Raw genomic sequence first — 19,786 nt, forward strand, 5'->3', positions numbered from 1 at the left:
ACCAGATACACTGTAAGCAATGTAAGAATTATGGAGCAATGAAAGATGATCCTGTATCTGATACAGGATCATCTTTCATTGCTCCATAATTCTTACATTGCTCTTCAGGGGAATCAGACCAGGCAGGCTAGCTTCTTATCTCATGCATTTTAATGGGCCTTGGGTGCCCATGATCATGTTGTCAGTGTGCCAATGTCCTTTCTTGGACTCCTTTAAGTTGGTACTAGTCATTCTTTACTTGGTGCAACACACTAAGCTGAATTATTGGAGAATATAACCTATATAGCCAACTCCTAGCGTATTACACTAAATATTACCAATGGAGAAAAGATTGTCAATCAATGTTATTGATATTTGATTTGAATGTTACCGTATCAAGCAAACTAGGTTACGGTATGTATGGTCTAAAATTTGAAAATAGATTGACAAACCATTGACACTGACACTTTAAGGAAATCTACTATCAAAATCAAGCATGGATAAACCATGCCCCTTACACACCAGCAATTATGGGTCGTCCAACTTAGCGAGTATGAAGTGTCCAACTCCCATCACACTCACAGCTTTTGCTTCCTGGAACATCCAGTCAGAAAGCGGATAAGTAGAACTGTTAACTGATATGCTGAGTTTAGTTCCGGTTGCTCAGCATTTGGGCCAGACATTCCAGTGAGCACATACTACAAGTATAAGGGACCTTATTAAAATTATGCTAATGAGCCTGAAAGGTTCTGGGGTGGGCGTTACCAGAGCCTCTTCATGCTGTAGCTTCACAGGCTGTTACACTGTCGCAACCTGCCCCTCTGTTCCTGCTTGGCACTACCTGCTGTAAACTCACAGCAGCACAAGAAGTTTTGTGCACATAGTTGCACACTGTAACAGCTGTTGAATCTGCAGCACAGGGGGGCTTAGAAACCGCCCCAGTAGCCTGTCAGGTTCATCAGCATAATTTTAAAAGTTAATCTTAGAAGGAAGGAGGCCATGGGTAACAAAGAACATTACCACATTCACAGTGCCTGGATCTATGTGTAAGTGTCCCTGGTTTATCCATGCTTGACTTTGATGGTAGATTTCCTTTGATGGTAGATAATCTACATTAATTCTCCCAAACATCAATTTTCTCATGGTCCAAGCTAAAATGGGGTGATAGAAAAGTTACCTTAAAACAAATACTACAAGTAACAAAATGATATCATAGCAAAGCATTTACAAATTAAAAAAAACCAATGATTTCACATCACTTCAACTCCTTACACACTGTGAACTTTCCAATATTTCGATGATTAAAGATTTCATGGTAGAAAGATGAAAAAGAAAGGCGATTTCCACTCCCCTTATCTGTCATCTGAGAACAATCAGCTCCGGGAAGTGCCCTGCATTGTCTGTTTTGCCAAGAAGTCGGAAATAATTCACACTACACAATAATGTGGTGTCACAAATGACTATTAAATTGTCAGCAAAAGCATTTAGTGAATGAGGCACAAGATGCAGCCGAGTGAAGCCATCATTTTTAATGTAATTTCAAGCCACTAAGAAAGGGGTTGCTTAAGGTTTAATATCTGTCTGAGGAGTGGATTTTGCACGGACCTGTGAAAAGACGGATAATAATATGTTTGCTAATAGGCGAGGAACAAGATGCTTGATAGAAAAGGAAACCAGTGTGAGGTCACAGCTGCCGCTCTCTATACTGTACACTTTCTGTGATTTGTAGTAGCAGCAGGGAAATAAAGAATCCGAAAATCTCAAATTTCAACATGGTGTAACTACGGTAAGTAATTCTCCATAATCCCTTCCATATTTATTACAACATGTAGCAGTATATAGAAGAGAAATCCTTTATGTGGGTTTCATATGAATGTAAGGCAATAGAAAAATAATCTACGAATGAGGGAAAAACTCTAAAAAAACCCAGAGACATATTTTTCACAACGGATATGACAATACGGATGAAACGCTTAGCAAATAAATGGTGATCAATCTGACCCATGAAATAGTTTACAGATGTCGAAAGAAATTTAGAAAAATTTCCGATTTATCACAGAATTAATAGTAAATATGGCACATAGATAAGGAATGTATCCTCAGAAATGACCTGTTGTTTTAATCAAGTTTTTATGTTAAAGAAATTCCTAACAGAGGTAACTGACATTTCTGACTGTGTTCACATCTTGTTTTTGCCCTCTATTGTATTGTATAGGGATATATTGGGAGGCTGAACCAGGATACACGGGAGATTCTCCTAAAAGTGAGAGGAGAAGAAAGCATTGTTTTCTGTGAACAATGTTCAGCGTGTCTCCTTATATGAACAGTTACATCACTACCCACAAGTGTACACAGAGTGGAGGCCAGGGATGGATGCCATACAGTTGCATCTATCCCTCGTAACTTCTGAAGGTCTCAGCTGAACATATACTATTTTTTATAGCAGGCTGCAAAATTAAAAAACACAGTCTACTACACTTTTCATTCTGTCTTTTGTGCTGGATGTAATACATGGGGGAAATTTACTAATGTGTCCCCAGTTCCACCAGTTTCTAACAAGAAAACACTAGCCTTTTTCTATGCCAGATTTGATCAATGTGCTATTAAATTGTGGTGCAGAATAAGACTGCAGGTGCCTACTTTAAACCTAGTTTACTTTGGTCTAAACTGTGCAACAGAATATTTGGCATATGAACTATTTGCCACAGGCTACACCACTTTCCAACAAGGCCACAATGATTCCCCAAAGACCACGCCCCTTTAGTTGGAAAAAGTGCCAAAAAAAGGTCTAAAAGCCTTAAAAACTGTGGCACAAGGCATTTTAGAAAGTTTTTGCTTAAATCTGCCAGAATTCTGCATCAATAAATCCCTCCCATACTCTCTATGGACACTTTCAGTGGGTCAGGAGCTTTCCTGGCTTACACAATGAATGTGTCTACCATGAGCTGTTATGGGTGGTGGTGGTGGGGGGGGTCTATGATTGGCTTTGCTTGCATTAAGAGAAAAAGTGATGTAAGAATTAGAACTGATGCATACATTGCTGTGCTCACATCTCCATGTAGAGCTCATCACACCTGAGCAATGCTGGTTGGTGCTTTGGTGGTACAGGAAGAAAGGAGTGATGTTCATTCATGTACAGAGGGGCACTGGAGCAACATAGAAATGTAGAGACCCCAGAATCATATTATTGTTTGAGTTATAAAGCCTGGAATTACTAGGGGGCAATGCTGGATTAGGTCTGAGGCAGTAGGTGCCATTTATCCACTTTATTAAAAAATGACAATTCCTTTAACAACTGTACATTAATAATTGTATGGGAAACTGACCCATCATAAAGGACTTTTCCTCAATCGGTCCCCTTTGCATGTCCAAGATGTTCTTGGGATAAAAATAACTATTTATAAATCTGTATACATCAGAAATTCATCTTATTTTACATAAAATAATAATTCTCTTCCATACATTTATCAAATATTTTAGGCAGTTCTTAAACATTTTTTGGGTGTTATGACAAAAAGAGTTATAGGCTGGGGAATGACGAGTGTGGCTTTGCAGGGAAAAGGGGCGTATTATTAAAATGATCTGAGGTGCAAAGTTAGACACCAATCAGATTTATTATTACACAGTGAAAAATTTGGTGCAGTATAAGATATTCTGTTTAAATCGCCCACTAGTGAATTTGGTCTGACAAACTTACTCCATGGGGGATATTTATCATACGCTGGCGCTCGTGCGCCCCGCCGCTACAAATTCGCAGCCCGATACATGAAGAGGCTTCTGCCTCTTGATGTATCGGGCTGCCAGTAGCGCAGCGTTTTTCCTATGCCAGGCAGGGCCTGGCGTAGAAAAAGGCGCAACCGGCGACTTTTCACGTACGAAAAGTCGCCGGCAGCAGTGAGTGCGCAGGCGCGGAGACAGTAACACCCCGCGCCAGCCCACTCCCGTCCGGCCGCGCCCCCCGCTCGGCCGGCGGCGCCCCCCTTCGCACCCCACTGCCGTGAAGGTGGCGGATTGGGGAAAATAATCGCAAAAGCTAGCAATAAGCTAGCATTTGCGATTATTTCAGGGCCTCTGCGCCACTGGCGGTGCGCAGAGGTCCTGATAAATATCCCCCCATGTACTTGTGGGATTGACCCGACTGAACCTAGAACCACAAACCTGAAATGAGCATGCCAATTAAATTGTTAAAATTTGTCAGATGATAATTGGGTTCAACTTTTAATAAATCTTCCCCATCTTCATAACTTCTTGGTAATCGGTTTTAATTTCTGTTCCACGTGTGGTAGAGGCAAAGTGTCCTGAATATTTTGTACCGTAGCCCTGAGCAGCCGTTTCTGTTTACTTATTATAAGGCAACTATCGTACTTCAACACATAAAACATTAAATATTCACATATTACATATTCCACACATCACATATGACTATTTCACATATTCCATCACATTTACTGAGAAACTTTCATGTTGCTCACCGTAGAACTGCAAGGAGTAAAAAAAACTCATTTAGACTAAAAAAAAAATCCATTAAATTATGTTTTAGGAAAGGAATTACATGTGAAGTGACACCATGCAGGTGTTAATCTATCCGTGTGCCGGAGAATAGGAAATGCAATAAACAACACAGTCTATTACCCTGCAGGGCCATCTCCTGAAAAATGAACAAATATGTATGGAACTAGGAACTCATCAGATGTCAGCCAAAGCCCTGGAGGACTGACTGCGGGACGTATGGTGGAAGTAGGGAAGCTTTAGGTTTCTGAGCTGTCATTTTTATATCACCATAAACAGCTGGTGACACCGAACCTCACAAAAGCTGTAATAAAACAAGGCAAACACACTGGAGCTGTCATGTTAACCCTGAGCCCTATTGTAACCCTATAAATGTCTTTCTGAATTTTCAGTGGTTCAAATGTCCCCACTGGTTCAGCATTATTAGGGAATGTATATAACCATCCATCCAGACACTGATGGATCTGACTACGGCTTCATAACTCAGGAGATATAACGCTAATAGGCTAAATACTGTAGGTGCCTTCGCGCTATAAAATAAAACACATTGGGGCACATTTACTTACCCGGTCCAGTCGCGATCCAGCGGCGGGTACTCCGATGCTGATTCGGGTTCTGCCGGGATTCACTAAGGTCCGTGCGCCGATATTCACCAGGTGTCGCTGCTGCGCCGAGGTCCGCTGGAGTTCACCTGCTTTTTTCTGGTGCTTGATCTTGCGACACAAATGGCTTTTTAAATTCTGCGGTTTTTCCGAATCCTTCGGGTTGTCCGGTGGCCACGCCCCCGATTTCTGTCGCGCAAAAGTCGGCGCGATTGCGCCAAAAAACGATTGCGTGCGCCACAATCCCGTGAAATACAGCGCAAAGAGGAAATATTCGCGAAAAACCCGACGGATTCGCAGCTGCGGACCCTTAGTAAATGTGCCCCATTGTATAGAATCAGAACTTAATATACACTCGCTATGATGCTGGGATCACATATCACGACTTACACGTCAGTGGTAAAAGCAGGCCCGGCGTCAGCACCCGGCTGACCCGGGTAAGTGCCGGGGCCCCAGAGCTCCAAAGGGGCCCACCACGATATATTTCTTGCCTGCGGGCCGGTCCCGCGGACCGCGCCGGTGGGCGGAGAGGAAGTGGGACGAGCCCCCTTCCCTACCCACCTTACATGTGGTCCGCCCGCCCTGCCAACCCACCTCTCCTGTGATGCGGCGCGTCCCGCGCCTCGTGTCAGGCCTGGCCTTCGCGCATTGCGTCCTGACGGGCCTGCGCGCTTTTGCGTACGGCCTGCCTGCACACCTCGCAACCTGCCGGCCTGGCCCGTCTGCACGCCTCACAGGGCTGTCCACCTTCTCCTATGCTGTCTCCTTCCTGATCCTGCCACCATGTTCCGACCGCGCGACATCTAGCTGGGCAAGTTGAATTGCTACACATGTAAATGCATGTATATGTGTTTGTGTGTATATGTGCTGTATATGTGTTTTTCTGTGTATATATGCTGTATATTTGTGCTTATGTGTTGTGTGTAGATATGCTGTATATCTGTGTGTATTTGTTGTGTATATACTGCATGCGTGTGTATATATGCTGTATATCTGTGCGTATTTTCTTTATACTTGATGTGTGTGTATATATGCCGTATATTTGTGCGTTTGTGTTGTATGTACTGGATGCATGTGTATATCTGTGGGTATGTGCTGTGTGTATATATTGGATGCGTATGTATATACAGGCGGTCCCCTACTTAAGGACACCAGACTTACAGACAACTCATAGTTACAGACGGACCCCTCTGACCACTGTGACCTCTGGTGAAGCTCTCTGGATGCTTTACTTTAGTCCCAGATTGCAATGATCAGCTGTAAGGTGTCTGTAATGAAGCTTTATTGATAATCATTGGTCCCATTACAGCAAAAAATTTTGAAACTCGAATTGTCAACGGGACAAAAAAAAAAATTGTCTGTAACTACAGTTATAAAATATACAGTTTCGACTTACATACAAATTCAACTTAAGAACAAACCTACGGACCCTATCTTGTACGTAACCCGGGGACTGCCTGTATGCTGTATATACTGGATGCATGTGTATGTTGTAAATTTGATGTGTATATACTGTATGTGTGTATAAATCTGTAGACACGTGTATGAGCGTAAAAATGATTGTGATTGTGTAAAAACATGCATGTGTTTTTAAGGAAACGGTCTGCTATGGAGCCCATTACGCTCCTGATCAGAAAATTGAATTACATCGTGACGGCATCCTTGTTGCCGATGTAATTGAAATATGATTGTCTCTTACTGTGTCTGAGCTCAGGTGGCAGGGTCATGCCGCCACATGAGTTCACTGTTAATGGGCCCACTGAGGCTCTATCGCCAAGGGGCCCACTGAAACCTGGAGCCGGCCCTGGGTAAAAGGCAAGAAACAACCAGAAGTGGATTTACCAATAATGTATCCTGTGCAACTTCTTTGGATTCCAGTTGTCAGGGTCCCACACGAGAGAGATTTATCAGGACTTGCATGGCAGTTTTTTTGGTGTAGAAGCCCTGAAATACCCCAAATTATTTCCCCCTTTACCCTATCGGAATTGTAATACCAATTTATGGACACACAGAAAGCCGTAGCACTGTTCTTCATAAGGAAGCAGACGGTTGTATCTTTTTCATTTTGCACAATCCCTTAAAAATCCCTGAAACCAGAAATAGTGACATGAATGAACAGCCACAGCTAGTGAGAAACATATGTATAACACTTCCTCCACACCATGATCCTCAGAGTTGGTCATCCTGAAGCGTCTTTCACAAAAAGTATGCAAGTAAGTTTTCCAGTATAGGAAAAGGAAGACCATGCCTCTTTTACTACCTTGTAAGGCATCTGCAACATCCCCCACTGGGGCGTAGCCATTTTCTCGGGGCCTGGAGTCAGCCGGGGCCCGCAGTACCTGAGTGGCTGGCGGTTGCGGCCTAGGCACGCTTGTGTCACGGTGCTTGGTATGGGGAACCGGAGGGCTGTCCTACAGCCTGGCAGGTCTCCAGCAGGGTGGTGTTGGCAAGAAATGATGAGGGAGAGGCTGCTATAGGGGATCTCCCTGGGGCAACCCTTTGGTGTCTAGAGTATTAGTCTCTGTGTAGTGGACAGGGTGCCTGTGATGATGGCAGCTGTAGTAGCAGGGACCAGACGGAGGCAGAGGTTGAACAAAAACAACTTACAATTCTTTATTGGAACCGACAGGAAACGCAGCAATGTGCCTTTAACAGAATGGTGGAGTGCTGAGATGCAGTTGGAGGGAGCCACAGGAGGTAGATCGCCAGCCTGGATGCAGAGGGCAGGCTGGGAGGTAGCTGTGTCCTAATAGGAAGCTTCAGCTTGTCCTGGAGTGCTTCAGGTATCACCCTTGAAGGTAGGATGATACCCCTTTCCTCACTAACTCTTATCTATTAGCTCCACTCTTCAGGCAGGGGCTAGGCTCTTCCTGCTCTGGCCTGGTATGCTAGCTGTATAGAGTTTAGACTGGGGTTACTCCAGTCTGCTTCTGCAGACTCCTAGGTCTGGCTAGAACTGGTCTTTTCTCTCTCCAGGGAGAGACTGCTCTCTTCTGGAAGTTTCCTGACAGGGTCTTGTAACTCCCCTGGTCAGGTGGTGGCTACTCCTCCAATTACATCTCAGCTTACAGAGAATAGAGTGCAATACATGTGATTGGATGACACATCTTATACCACATAAAACAGTTAACTCCTGCCTTGCCAGGCAGGATCTACCACTGCAATGTTCCCTTGTGTCCTATAAGGACTATGTAGTGTGATGTAGTGACATGCTGTGGGACGTATTCGCAACCACCCCTCCGCCTTGCATCGGCAAGGGTGTTGCACATCCCCCTTAACACCAAGCATCAGAAAGCGTAATGACATGATGCAGGTTTAAAATCAAACCAGTATATCTACTCCAGAAGGAACAGACTCCCAAGTGCAGACAGCGCTTTTTTGACCTGTTGGGTGTCTTCAGTGAGAGGCTTTTGACTACAGTTGGAGACTTTGCCAACTAAGGCGGCCTTGCAGGCGCGTGGTGCAACCACATCTAATAGTGCAGTCTACAGTAGGGAATCTGGAATAGATATACTGGTTTGGTCTCCACACACCTACGAGACTCCCTTAATTGGCAAAGTCTCTGTTACTTTCCAACCCTAGTCAAAAGCCTCTCCTCAGCCAAACCAGTTCCCTACACTGTACTGAAGAGATGCAACCACAGCAAAACAATGCTATCTACAGTTTGTAATCTGGTTTTAATCCTGCATCATGTCATTAAAGGTCACCAGGAGACCCATTTTTAGCAATCCCCACAGAGCATAGTACATACACTGCCAAAGTGTATTTGTATAAAAAATTGGTTTTACAGAAAAAAAGATCTGTTATATTGTACCTTTCATTAGCATCTGCTGTGTGACTAGGCAGTTGCCTTTTGGGAGGAGCTGGAAAGGAGCAGTTTCCCCCCCCCACCCTTGGGGAATTGCTTCTCTATGTGACCTTTTCAAATATATGAAAACACCCATCACTGGGCTTAGCGACGCCCCCTGCTCCTCTACAGCCAATCCCGAGTGAGGGGAGTTATTCATATATTTGAAAAGGTCACATGTTTCCCAAAGGTGGGGGGGAACTGCTCCTTTCCAGCCCCTCCCAAAAGGCAACTGCCTGTCACACAGCAGATGCTAATGAAAGGTACAATATAACATATCTTTTTTTCTGTAAAACCAATTTTTTATACAAAAACACTTTGGCAGTGTATGTACTATGCTCTGTGGGGATTGCGGGAGTGCGAAAAATGGGTCTCCTGGTGACAGGTTCCCTTTAAGCTTGCTTGGTGTTAATGGGGCTACATTACAAGGTAGCTGAAAGAGGCGTGGTTTTCCTTATCACATCTTGGAAAACTTATTTGCATATTTTCCAAGAATCCCCCAGTGGACCTTCAGCAAAAGTGAAGGGAAATGTTAAATAATTTTGAGTACATTTGTGTCCTCTTGTTACACATTATCTTTTTGGGTGAGATCTATGCACAATAACACATATTAACGCTTTGAAAAGAATGTGTTTGTTTACACTGGTCCCATTCACAAATGTAACTTACTTTCTAAATTCCTTACTTCAAAGGGAAAGAGGTCAAAAAACGCTGACAGGCGAGGCCTCCCCACCTAAAATTCCATTCCAATAGGATGAATATATTACATCGAGGAGGCCCAGTTACTGTGTATTTTTTTAGCAAGATTCTCCTTTTTAAAAAAAAAAAAATATATATATATAGATCATCTTCACAATAGATCCACTGAAGTCTTAGTTGATCAATAAAGCACAGGTAACATATTAACCCCCGGGCTACCTTCCAATATATGCATAATAAAATACCAACACTCCTGTCTGGATGGAAACTTCTAAAAACTAAATGGAAACTAGAAACTTCTCAAAAGAGATAAATCTGCATGGCTGAGATGTAACTTAAAGAGAACCCGTCATGCAAAATAACCCCCCTAAACTAAATATATTTTCATAAACTGCCATTAGAGAGCATTGCCTCTATCCCTTCATTCTCTCTCTACATGCCTGTAAACCTAAGCAATGAGGTCCTAAAGCTGTATGCAAATGACCTGTGAAATGTCCAATGAAGCATTAGCATATTCAAGCTGTCCACTCTATTCATGAGTGGGAGGCACAGCCACACCCCCAGTGCTTGACTGACAGCCTGTATAATGATGTGAGGCTGTATAATGATGTGCTTCCTGGTGCTGGTGGCCACACCCCCTGCAGCCTGTGTGTGCATGTGTGTGTGTTTAGGAGAGATACAGCAGCTCCATGTTACAGCAGAACATGTCAGATTCATGTGTAGCTGATGTCTGTGTCTCTCACCTGTATATTAGGAAGATTCAGCATGTCAGCAGCTGCAGCGCAGACACTAGCCATGCTTTACTATACATTACACACAGACATGAGCAGGGGGAGGAGAGGGGAGGGGTAACAGGGGTGACATCACTGCCTCTGACCATGTGACCAGCCTCATTTACATGATAAAAAATAGATGATTTTATAATGATTAATGTATGAAATAACTAGATAAAGGCTGGGATGGGATCCTTGTGAGCTGCTCCAACAGGTAGTAGTGACAAGACTAGTGACACAGACCTGATGACAGGTGTCCTTTAAAGGGATTGTCCCAATTCATCAAATAAATAGTATTGTTCTTATATTGAAAGGTTACACAAATTTCCAATATTTTTTATCAGTTTAATAGTTCCTAGATTTTCGCTTACAGTCATTCCATTGGCAGATTCATCTTTTACTTCCAGCAGATAGAACTCTGTCCATGCTCAAACAGGTGCAAAGCTCATTATATAATAAGCCATGCACCTGTGTGACATCACATGACCAGGGACCAGTGTTTAGTCACTGGAAGTGAACATAGAAGCTTTCTATATAATGAAAGCAAGCATGATAACTTCTCATTATACAAATGATAATGAGGCACATTTACTAAGGGCCGTGCGCCAGTTTTCTGCTTGCACTGGTATGCAACACAAATTTCTGCACTAAAGGGGACTCTCCGGTGCTCAGTCGGACCCTTTACCAGATTTAACTTGCAAATTCTGACAAAATTGTGTTGCATGCCCATGTTTAAAAAAAAAAAAAAAAAAGGGGTGCACTCTGTCGGGGCAGTGCAGGAAGCGCCAGATTCATGAAGAACAGGCGCCAGAAATCTTGAATGTGGCGCACTCTGCACTATACACTGTTCTCCTTAAATGTGGGCCAATATGTATTTGCTTGACTGGGAGGATCCCTTTAAAGCTTCTGTGCTTAAAGGCAAATGGATAAAACATGTCCCCATCAACTATTGATATTTAGAGTACATTGAAAAAAATAATAAAAAAATTTGAAAAAAAAAACCAATTCCATAGCCTTGAAAGTGTTATTATCTTCTGTATATATGGATTTCTGCAATACCATCAAAATTAAAAAGATACCGAGATACAGAGAATTTTTTTCCAACAGCTTTGCTGCCTGTTTGCATCTCAGTTTAATCTCAAAGGAGCATTCCATTTTTTTTATTGATCATAGGGGATATATCATTTGGGCTGGGCAGACTGTGGAATGGATTGTTGACATAAATATCCCAGCAATTAAAATGTACAGGAGGTCCCCTAATTATAAACAGACCCCTCTGCCCCCTGTGACCTCTGGTGAAGTCTCTGGATGTTACTATAGTCCCAGATTGCAATAATCAGCTGTAAGGAGTCTGTAATTGATAATCCTTGGTCCCATTACAGCAAAAAACGTTGAAACTCCAATTGTCACTGGGGCAAATAAGTTGTCTGACACAATTACAATTATAAAATATACAGTTTGACATACATACAAATTCAACTTGAGAACAAACCTATAGAAACATTTCATGTAAATAAACCCGGGACTGCCTGTATCATATCTTTTGTGCATGATTTGTAATTGATCTAATAAAAAAATATAAAAACAAACAAACAGAATATTGCAGTGTGGAAGGACCTTGGGATTCTCTGCGCACAAGGGCCTAGATGTGACTATTGCATGTGCACCCACTACAGTTTCATATCTACTAAATCATATGCAGTTTTGGTAGACAGGGAGAAAACAGCTAGTGCTCAGTAATATAAAAGGAAGCATTCCAAAAATGGGTTTGCTTGTCTATTATGCATAAAACATTTGTCTATTTTTGCTTGATGCCCTTGTATGTGTATACAATACAAAATTTGTGATTTCATGTGATCAGATACATACATGGGGTAGATTTTGAAACTGTTACTCAGTAAAGGACCTTAGATGACTTCACCCTGGTCACATGACAATGAAGTGCTGAATGATGTAACAGAACTCTCTATCAACATTCCAACAATGCACTGTTTAAAAAAATTGACACAGCATTTTCTACCCCCGATAATAGGTAAAGGACGATGTATATATCTGTATGTAATTATTGGCAGACAGTCCCAAAGTACTGGTACCATACAGCAGCATGTCCAAGAAAGGGAGACTGTCAATCAGAACAAGGACGCAGGGCAATGCAAGTCAAATTTAATATGCAGAACCCCATTTATATCATTGGACTCACCTCAAGTTAGGGATGAGGGCAATGCTTTTTAATCATAGTTTTTTTTTATGACATATGTATTTTGGGTGGGTTAATTTAAATGGCAGATTCCCTTTAAAAACTTCTTTAAATGTTGGGAGATACTACTTTTTATCTTTTACTACTACTTTTGAACAGAAAACCATGTTCTTACAGGAAATCTGCATCCTAAAAACCTCATTGCTACTTATTCACATCTTGTGACCAGGATTACATCTATAGCCTCCTTCATACTTGAGTGAGCTACATCAATACAAAAGGTCACAGACAGATGTTATGGTTGGACAAACAGAATGTGAAATGTCTCTTACTCACCGTCTGATGGTTTTTGTCACAGTACCGTAGCCCAAAGTAATCTATCTCCACAAGGTTTAGGTGACGGAATACGTAGTCCAGGACAACAGAGCCTTTAGTTGACTTCTGTGGGAAAGAATGTACAGAATCTATTCAGGAGAATATTCTGGGTTGTCAACGTCATTCATGCATTCACTATGGTTTTGTGTAAGGAGAGGGGTTGGTATTATTGACCAGGAGCTACATTTGGCCTCCTCACAGCAAGAGCCTCTTAAGGTCTTTGTCGTTTTACTCCTTAAGATTATTCACTTTACAAAATGCATGAAATTCAGGCGAAGGTGCTGCTTTTGTGCTCCTCTGTAAAGAGTGACAGCTCTTTGTTCATGGAAGTTTCCTTATCATTTCTATAAACTTGTGTTAAAACACAGAAACACCTGCTGCTGCCTCAATGCTACATAATGTGACCATGAAAAGAAAAGCATGAGAAAATTACTTCCTACACCGGGTATGAGACAGGGGACCACTCAAAACTCCACAAAAGATAAAAGACACACAAACATTTGGAATTTTATCTAATCCTCTTCCCATCTTTTTAGCCATTTGTGAAAATATAATTAAACCACTGAAATTTCACTGAAATTCCACTATTTTTATTTTTTTCTTTTTATTAGCCCATCAAGTACCGTATATACTAGAGTATAAGCCGACCCGAGTATAAGCCGAGACCCCTAATGTTACCTCCAAACTGGGAAAAACTACTGACTCGAGTATAAGCCGAGGGTGGGAATACAGCAAGCCCCTTGTATACAGCAAGCCCCTAGTAGTATTCAGCAGCCCCTAGTAGTATTCAGCAAGCCCCTAGTAGTATTCAGCAAGCCCCTAGTAGTATACAGCAGCCCCTAGTAGTATACAGCAAGCCCCTAGTAGTATACAGCAAGCCCCTAGTAGTATACAGCAAGCCCCTAGTAGTATACAGCAAGGCCCTAGTAGTATACAGCAAGGCCCTAGTAGTATACAGCAAGGCCCTAGTAGTATACAGCAAGCCCCTAGTAGTATACAGCAAGCCCCTAGTAGTATACAGCAAGCCCCTAGTAGTATACAGCAAGCCCCTAGTAGTATACAGCAAGCCCCTAGTAGTATACAGCAGCCCCTAGTAGTATACAGCAAGCCCCTAGTAGTATACAGCAAGGCCCTAGTAGTATACAGCAAGCCCCTAGTAGTATACAGCAAGCCCCTAGTAGTATACAGCAGTCCCTAGTAGTATACAGCAGCCCCTAGTAGTATACAGCAGCCTGCCCCTACGGCCCTTAAAAAAATAGACTTAAATACTCACCCTCCGATGTCAGCGCGGCTTACCGATGTCCCCGATGACAGCGCATCCCGTCTTCTTTCTTCTCCGCGGCTCCTCTTCTCTCTTCCGGCATGGACGCGGCCATGTTTTCTTCTAGCATGCGCATACTATGGCGCGGCCGCTGCTGACGTCATAGTATGCGAGGCCACAAAGAAAACATGGCCAGAAGAAAGAAGAAGAGCAGCGGAGAAGAAAGAAGACAGAACACGCTGACATCGGAGGGTGAGTATTTAAGTTTATTTTTTTTAAGTGGGTAATTTTTTTTGTGCTGAAAAACTCGGCTTATACACGAGTATATACGGTAACTTGATAATTGATCAAAACCAACTGAATTGGACTCCTAGAGTTATAGCAGTATATTATACAAAGAGTCCCTGCTTCCATACCAAAAAGCAAGAAACCCCAAACTGCAATCATAGTTCCATTGTTGGCACCGCTGTTTTGCGGGAAAGAAGGGTCTCCTTGCATCAAATATTAATATGATGTAAAGAATCCTGTCCCCAGCAGAGTGGTTGGTCCACGAAACAGGACACTGCACCACAGACTGACCACACTAGTGGGAAACTGCCCTAACAATCACATGTTTGACGTTTTAACTAATGGGGTCCAAGACCTGTGACCCTTTAGATGTGATCTGCTTTTTGCTTTATCCTACTGAAAGATCCCATAGTCCCCAGAATGATATTGAATGGGTGTCTATCATCTGCAAAGATAGATAGATAGTGGCTAAATAAGTAGAAGGTCCCTTCCAAAGCTCAGTGGATATATGCAAGAACAGAAGAAAAAAAAACCCAAACAGTCTCCAGGCTTTAACCCTCCCCCCACCAGTTTTCGTATGCCCAATAATGGTTGAGGGGTGTTCTCCTAGGCTTCCATTTGTCAACTCATAGGAGAAGCCAATTCAGTGCCAGTTGATGCAGGTCTACGTGAACTCCTGGTCAGCTCGGACGCTCTTGTCTTTGGTCCGATAAATTGTGTATTTTCCCGATGACAGAAATGACTGGTATGTGCACACGAAAATGATACACTCACAAAGTTTTTATTTGCTCATTGTCTCCACGTCTGTGACAACAGGTGTAGGGCTAGGCATTATAATGTAACTCTATATTATATACATTATAACAGTGGTGGCAAACCTATGGCACGGGTGCCAGAGGTGGCACTCAGAGACCTTTCTGCAGGCACTCAGGCCATCTTCCAAGGACAGAGTTCTCCAAACAATAAATCTTCCTGCAGTCCCAGGCAACTTAAGAGATGCTGCTCTCAGCACCATTTTAAAGCGACACCTCATTGGCTGTTTGGAACTGTGGGGAAAGTGAGAAGGTGTTGACAGAACTGCATTATCTTTGGAGGTCCTCCTGCTGGACCCACTGTTCTTCCTGTATAGAGGCCCTGTAGAAAAGCTACAATGATAGTCAGAATTTTCCCTCCTTCTGTCAACTGTATTGGTGGCCTCAGGTGGCCGATACAATTGAAAGATGTGGAAAAACAGGTAGAAATAAGTTACTGTATAAAATTCCATGCTGGCACTTCACGGTACATAAGTGGATTTTGCGTGGATTTTGGGCACTCGGTCTGTAAAGGTTCACCATCACTGCCTTATAATGTACTCTATATTATCTGTTTTCATGATACATTCCCTGTGATAGTATTGACTCTTAATAATGTACGTTTTACTATATATACAATGGCAGAATAATTACCGTAGCTTCATTAGACAAGTTCCACTTAATTTCATGTGGCAGATTTACTCTAATGCATACATCATCGATACACAGCTTAATAATTAATGGTTTGCAGCTAATTAAGTATAGATCAATAATGTTGTGCTATAACATCTCCCGTCACACCTCAGCACTTGTTTGGTAAAGCACTTGATTGCCATCTACGAGCTGATTAACAAATTCGACTACTTCTTATTCTCTCGACATCGCAGGATTGGCAACTCAATGTGCTGCCCTATGTAAAGGCAGCCTATTACAAATACAAGTTCATACTTTTGGTAGCTAAAACAGCATAAAACAATTATGCTTCAAAACTGGCTACTAAAAATACACCAGAAAAAATGCTCAAGAGCCCAGTGTAGTAATAAGGAGCAGGAGGCGGCTTGCAGCGGGGGGGCATGCATAAAATAAAGTCTGGGGAAGCCGAAAGGGGCTTGCGCTCCATGAGCCTGAGCTCCTCCAGCTGTTTTACAAGGTACATGTTTCATTAGTAAAGGTGTCGGAAAACATGTTAAAAACAGTCCCCTCCATCCCTAGACTGAAAATGCAGCCTAATTAGGACACTCTACCTCCAGTGAACTTGAGGTAGAGGTCCTTTAACCCCTTAATGACCTGCCCTTTTTTGTTTTTTTCATTTCCATTTTTCACTCCCCATCTTTAAAAAACTATAACTTTTTTTCATACATTTACAAAAATTAAAACCTCCTGTACAAAAATTTTATTTTTGATTTTACCATCTTCTGCCGCTAATAAAAGGGGGTCATTTGAATTTTTATGTTTTTTATTATTTTTAATTTTTTTTTTAACTTTTTTTTATTTTTACTATTTTTCAGACTCCCTAGGGTACTTTAACCCTAGGTTGTCTGATCGATCCTACTAAATACTATCATACTACAGTATTGCAGTGTATGAGGATTTTCCTCCTCATTCATTACAATGTGCAATTAGCACATTGTAATGAATGGGTTAAAACGGTCCCACTCCCCGATGACGTCACAAGGAGCGACGATCGTCGGGAAGATGGCGGCGCATTTTTGAAGCCGCAGTGATCGGCAGGATAACAACCACCCAGTAAATGGGCAATTTCCTAAAAATTGCACAGCAATATGACGTGGAACCAAAAAGGTTTGCCAGATACCACATGCAAATCCATTTAGTTCTATGTTTCTACTTTCTATTTGTACAGAGGTTATATTATTCTTTTGTGTAATAGCCGGCATTTCAAGTATGAAACTCTTGAAGTATACATGTATAGGTAATATATAATCAGTATGTACTTGATGATTCCAGGCTTGAAGTACGAGGAAACTTTTGAGCAGACTGCATTTATCCGAGATTTCCATCAGCGAGGCTTTCAGCGGAGAACAAAGGCAGCTCCACAGAACCATAAATACTGTTTGAATATTAGTATTGAGAATGAAAAGTAGAAAGTCTGCTTTTTACAAAATAGACAAAGGTAACAAAAAGCTGCATGCCGGTTACACAGTAAAACCATTAAAGGGATCGCTGCCATTTTGGTCAGTGCTGGATTAACCCTCTGCGCAGGCACAAGGCAGGAACGCCCCATGCCCACCCACTTCGCCGCCGGGTACGCCCTTGCACACCTCCTCCACGTCCACATGACACGGAGGTGGCAGAGTCTCCGGAATATTTTAAATTTCGGCTATATCAGTGCTTCTATACCAAAAAACTGGTGTAAAAGCATTGATAAATATCTCCCTATCAGTTGTGGCATCCACTGGCAATGTATTATTGATTTATTGTTACTCAGACTTTTACCCAGTGTGTATCCTGTGGGTCAATACTAAATAATATACTCATAATGATGTGAATAACTTTCTCAAATCTCTCCACCCCATTAGTTAACCGTTGTTTTTTTATCTGTCAATATTTTGTGTAAAAAATTTATTGTTAGTTTTGTACTTGTTTACAAGTACGATTCTTAACAATTCTGTGTATATCTCTAATGATTTATATGTAAGTAGCAGATTTGTTTGGTTGGTTTAAAATATACAGGCAGTCCCCGGGTTACGTACAAGATAGGTTCTTTAGGTTTGTTCTTAAGTTGAGTTTGTATGTAAGTCGGAACTGTATACTTTATTATTGTAACCCCCAGTCAAACCTTTTTTGGTCTCTGTGACAATTGGATTTTAAAAATGTTGGGTTGTCATAAGAACCAGGATTAATAATAAATCTTCATTACAGACACCTGTAATAACTATTATAGCTGATTATTGTAGCCTAAGGATAAAGTACAGAAAGTTACCAATATCCAGAGGTCCGTTTGTAACTAGGGGTCGTATGTAAGTCGGGTGTTCTTAAGTAGGGGACCGCCTGTATTATATATATATGTATGTGTGTGTACCTGGTGTATTTATTGGTTCCCCACCTAATTATGATACATTAAAACACAGACCAGGAAAACAAAAAAAAACGGTCAAAGAAAATCTAAATCAAATATGAATGAATAATAAAGTCAGATATTAGGGAACAAAAGTAACAGGCAACACACATGTCACTCCCTGGCCAATGTACAAAGGCTTCCGAAATTATCCAAATATAGGAAGGTATGGTCAAAAGGAAAGGACAGAAAATAAAGACCATCATATAACATACACTTTCCACAAGATCCATCATGTACAGAATTTCAACCCAAATTCATACATTAGTCATACGGTGATTTGGACCACCTCGTATGTATAAGGTTGTGCCAACTTTTTTCCAACAGCAAATATCAAGGGGAAAGAAGGAATGGACATATTAAAATTTTGCTTATCAAAACTTAAATACTTCAAGAAGGATAAGCGGCAAGCAGATAGCGGCTTATTTCCCTCCTCCAATTGACAACTTGGCTTGAAAAAAAGACACCGGTCCAACCTATAAAAGCTTGCATGTGAATAAAGTATAGCTATCAGGCTCGGGGAGGTATAATAATATGACTGTTGATAAATCTGTGCAACATCCTTGACCTGTTGGCTGAATACTTGGAAGGACACTTGGAAAAAGAGCAGTTGTCAGTTTAGTATGTGTAGTAATGGGATACACAGGAAAACACCTGTTATATAGGAAGAGATTTCTGAAGTATTAACGTATCAAGATACATATTCGGTTTTAAATTATCAAACTCTATAAAGTTCTTGGTGGATTTATGGGTATATCCTGCAGCTTTCCTGTAAGCATTGATTTGTCACATCATGTTGAGCTTTTACTATGACTATATTTTATAGTCCATTATCAATGCAGCGCAGGGATCACAGACTTGGTGGCATCTGCTGTAGAATATCCGCATTCACAATATAGAACTAAGAAATACTGTTCCAATACATGTACCTAAAGTAAATCTACCATCCAAATCCAGCATTATAAACTAGGGGCAGTTATTCTTACAGCCAGGCACTGTGACTGAGGTAATCTTACATTTGTTACCCCTGGCCTCCTCTAAAATCAATAGTTAAAATGATGCTAATGAACCCGATGGGCTACTCTCGCCCCTCTGATCTGGCTTTACAGAATTTATGCAACCATGATACACAGGACACAAATAATCATCCACACAACTGATCAGTAATGGCGGGGTTTCTAGCAGAGTCGAAGAACAGCATAGGTCAGGGCAGGCAGCACAGATTCGTACTCAGTACTACCCAAGGTTCACACATCAGCAGATCCAAAGCAAGATACAGAATTGTAGTAAAAAAATGGGGATATATTCATGGTACACAAACAAACTAGGAGCCTTTTACCACAGGTAACCATTTAGCAGTGGGCAGTCTAGCCCTTAATGCACCTCTCA

At 41.7% G+C, this 19,786-nt stretch overlaps 1 protein-coding gene across 1 annotated transcript in view; it reads right to left on the reverse strand.

Annotated features, from left to right (window-relative positions):
* Positions 1 to 19,786, reverse strand: part of EPB41L4A (erythrocyte membrane protein band 4.1 like 4A) — a 136,166-nt gene that overhangs the window by 86,819 nt on the left and 29,561 nt on the right. The window contains exon 2 of the mRNA XM_072140618.1: positions 12,943 to 13,047. Coding sequence (XP_071996719.1) covers positions 12,943 to 13,047 — 105 coding nt within the window. The remainder of the gene's footprint in view (positions 1 to 12,942; positions 13,048 to 19,786) is intronic.

Source organism: Engystomops pustulosus, chromosome 1 (assembly GCF_040894005.1).
Source record: "Engystomops pustulosus chromosome 1, aEngPut4.maternal, whole genome shotgun sequence".
NCBI lineage: Eukaryota > Metazoa > Chordata > Amphibia > Anura > Leptodactylidae > Engystomops > Engystomops pustulosus.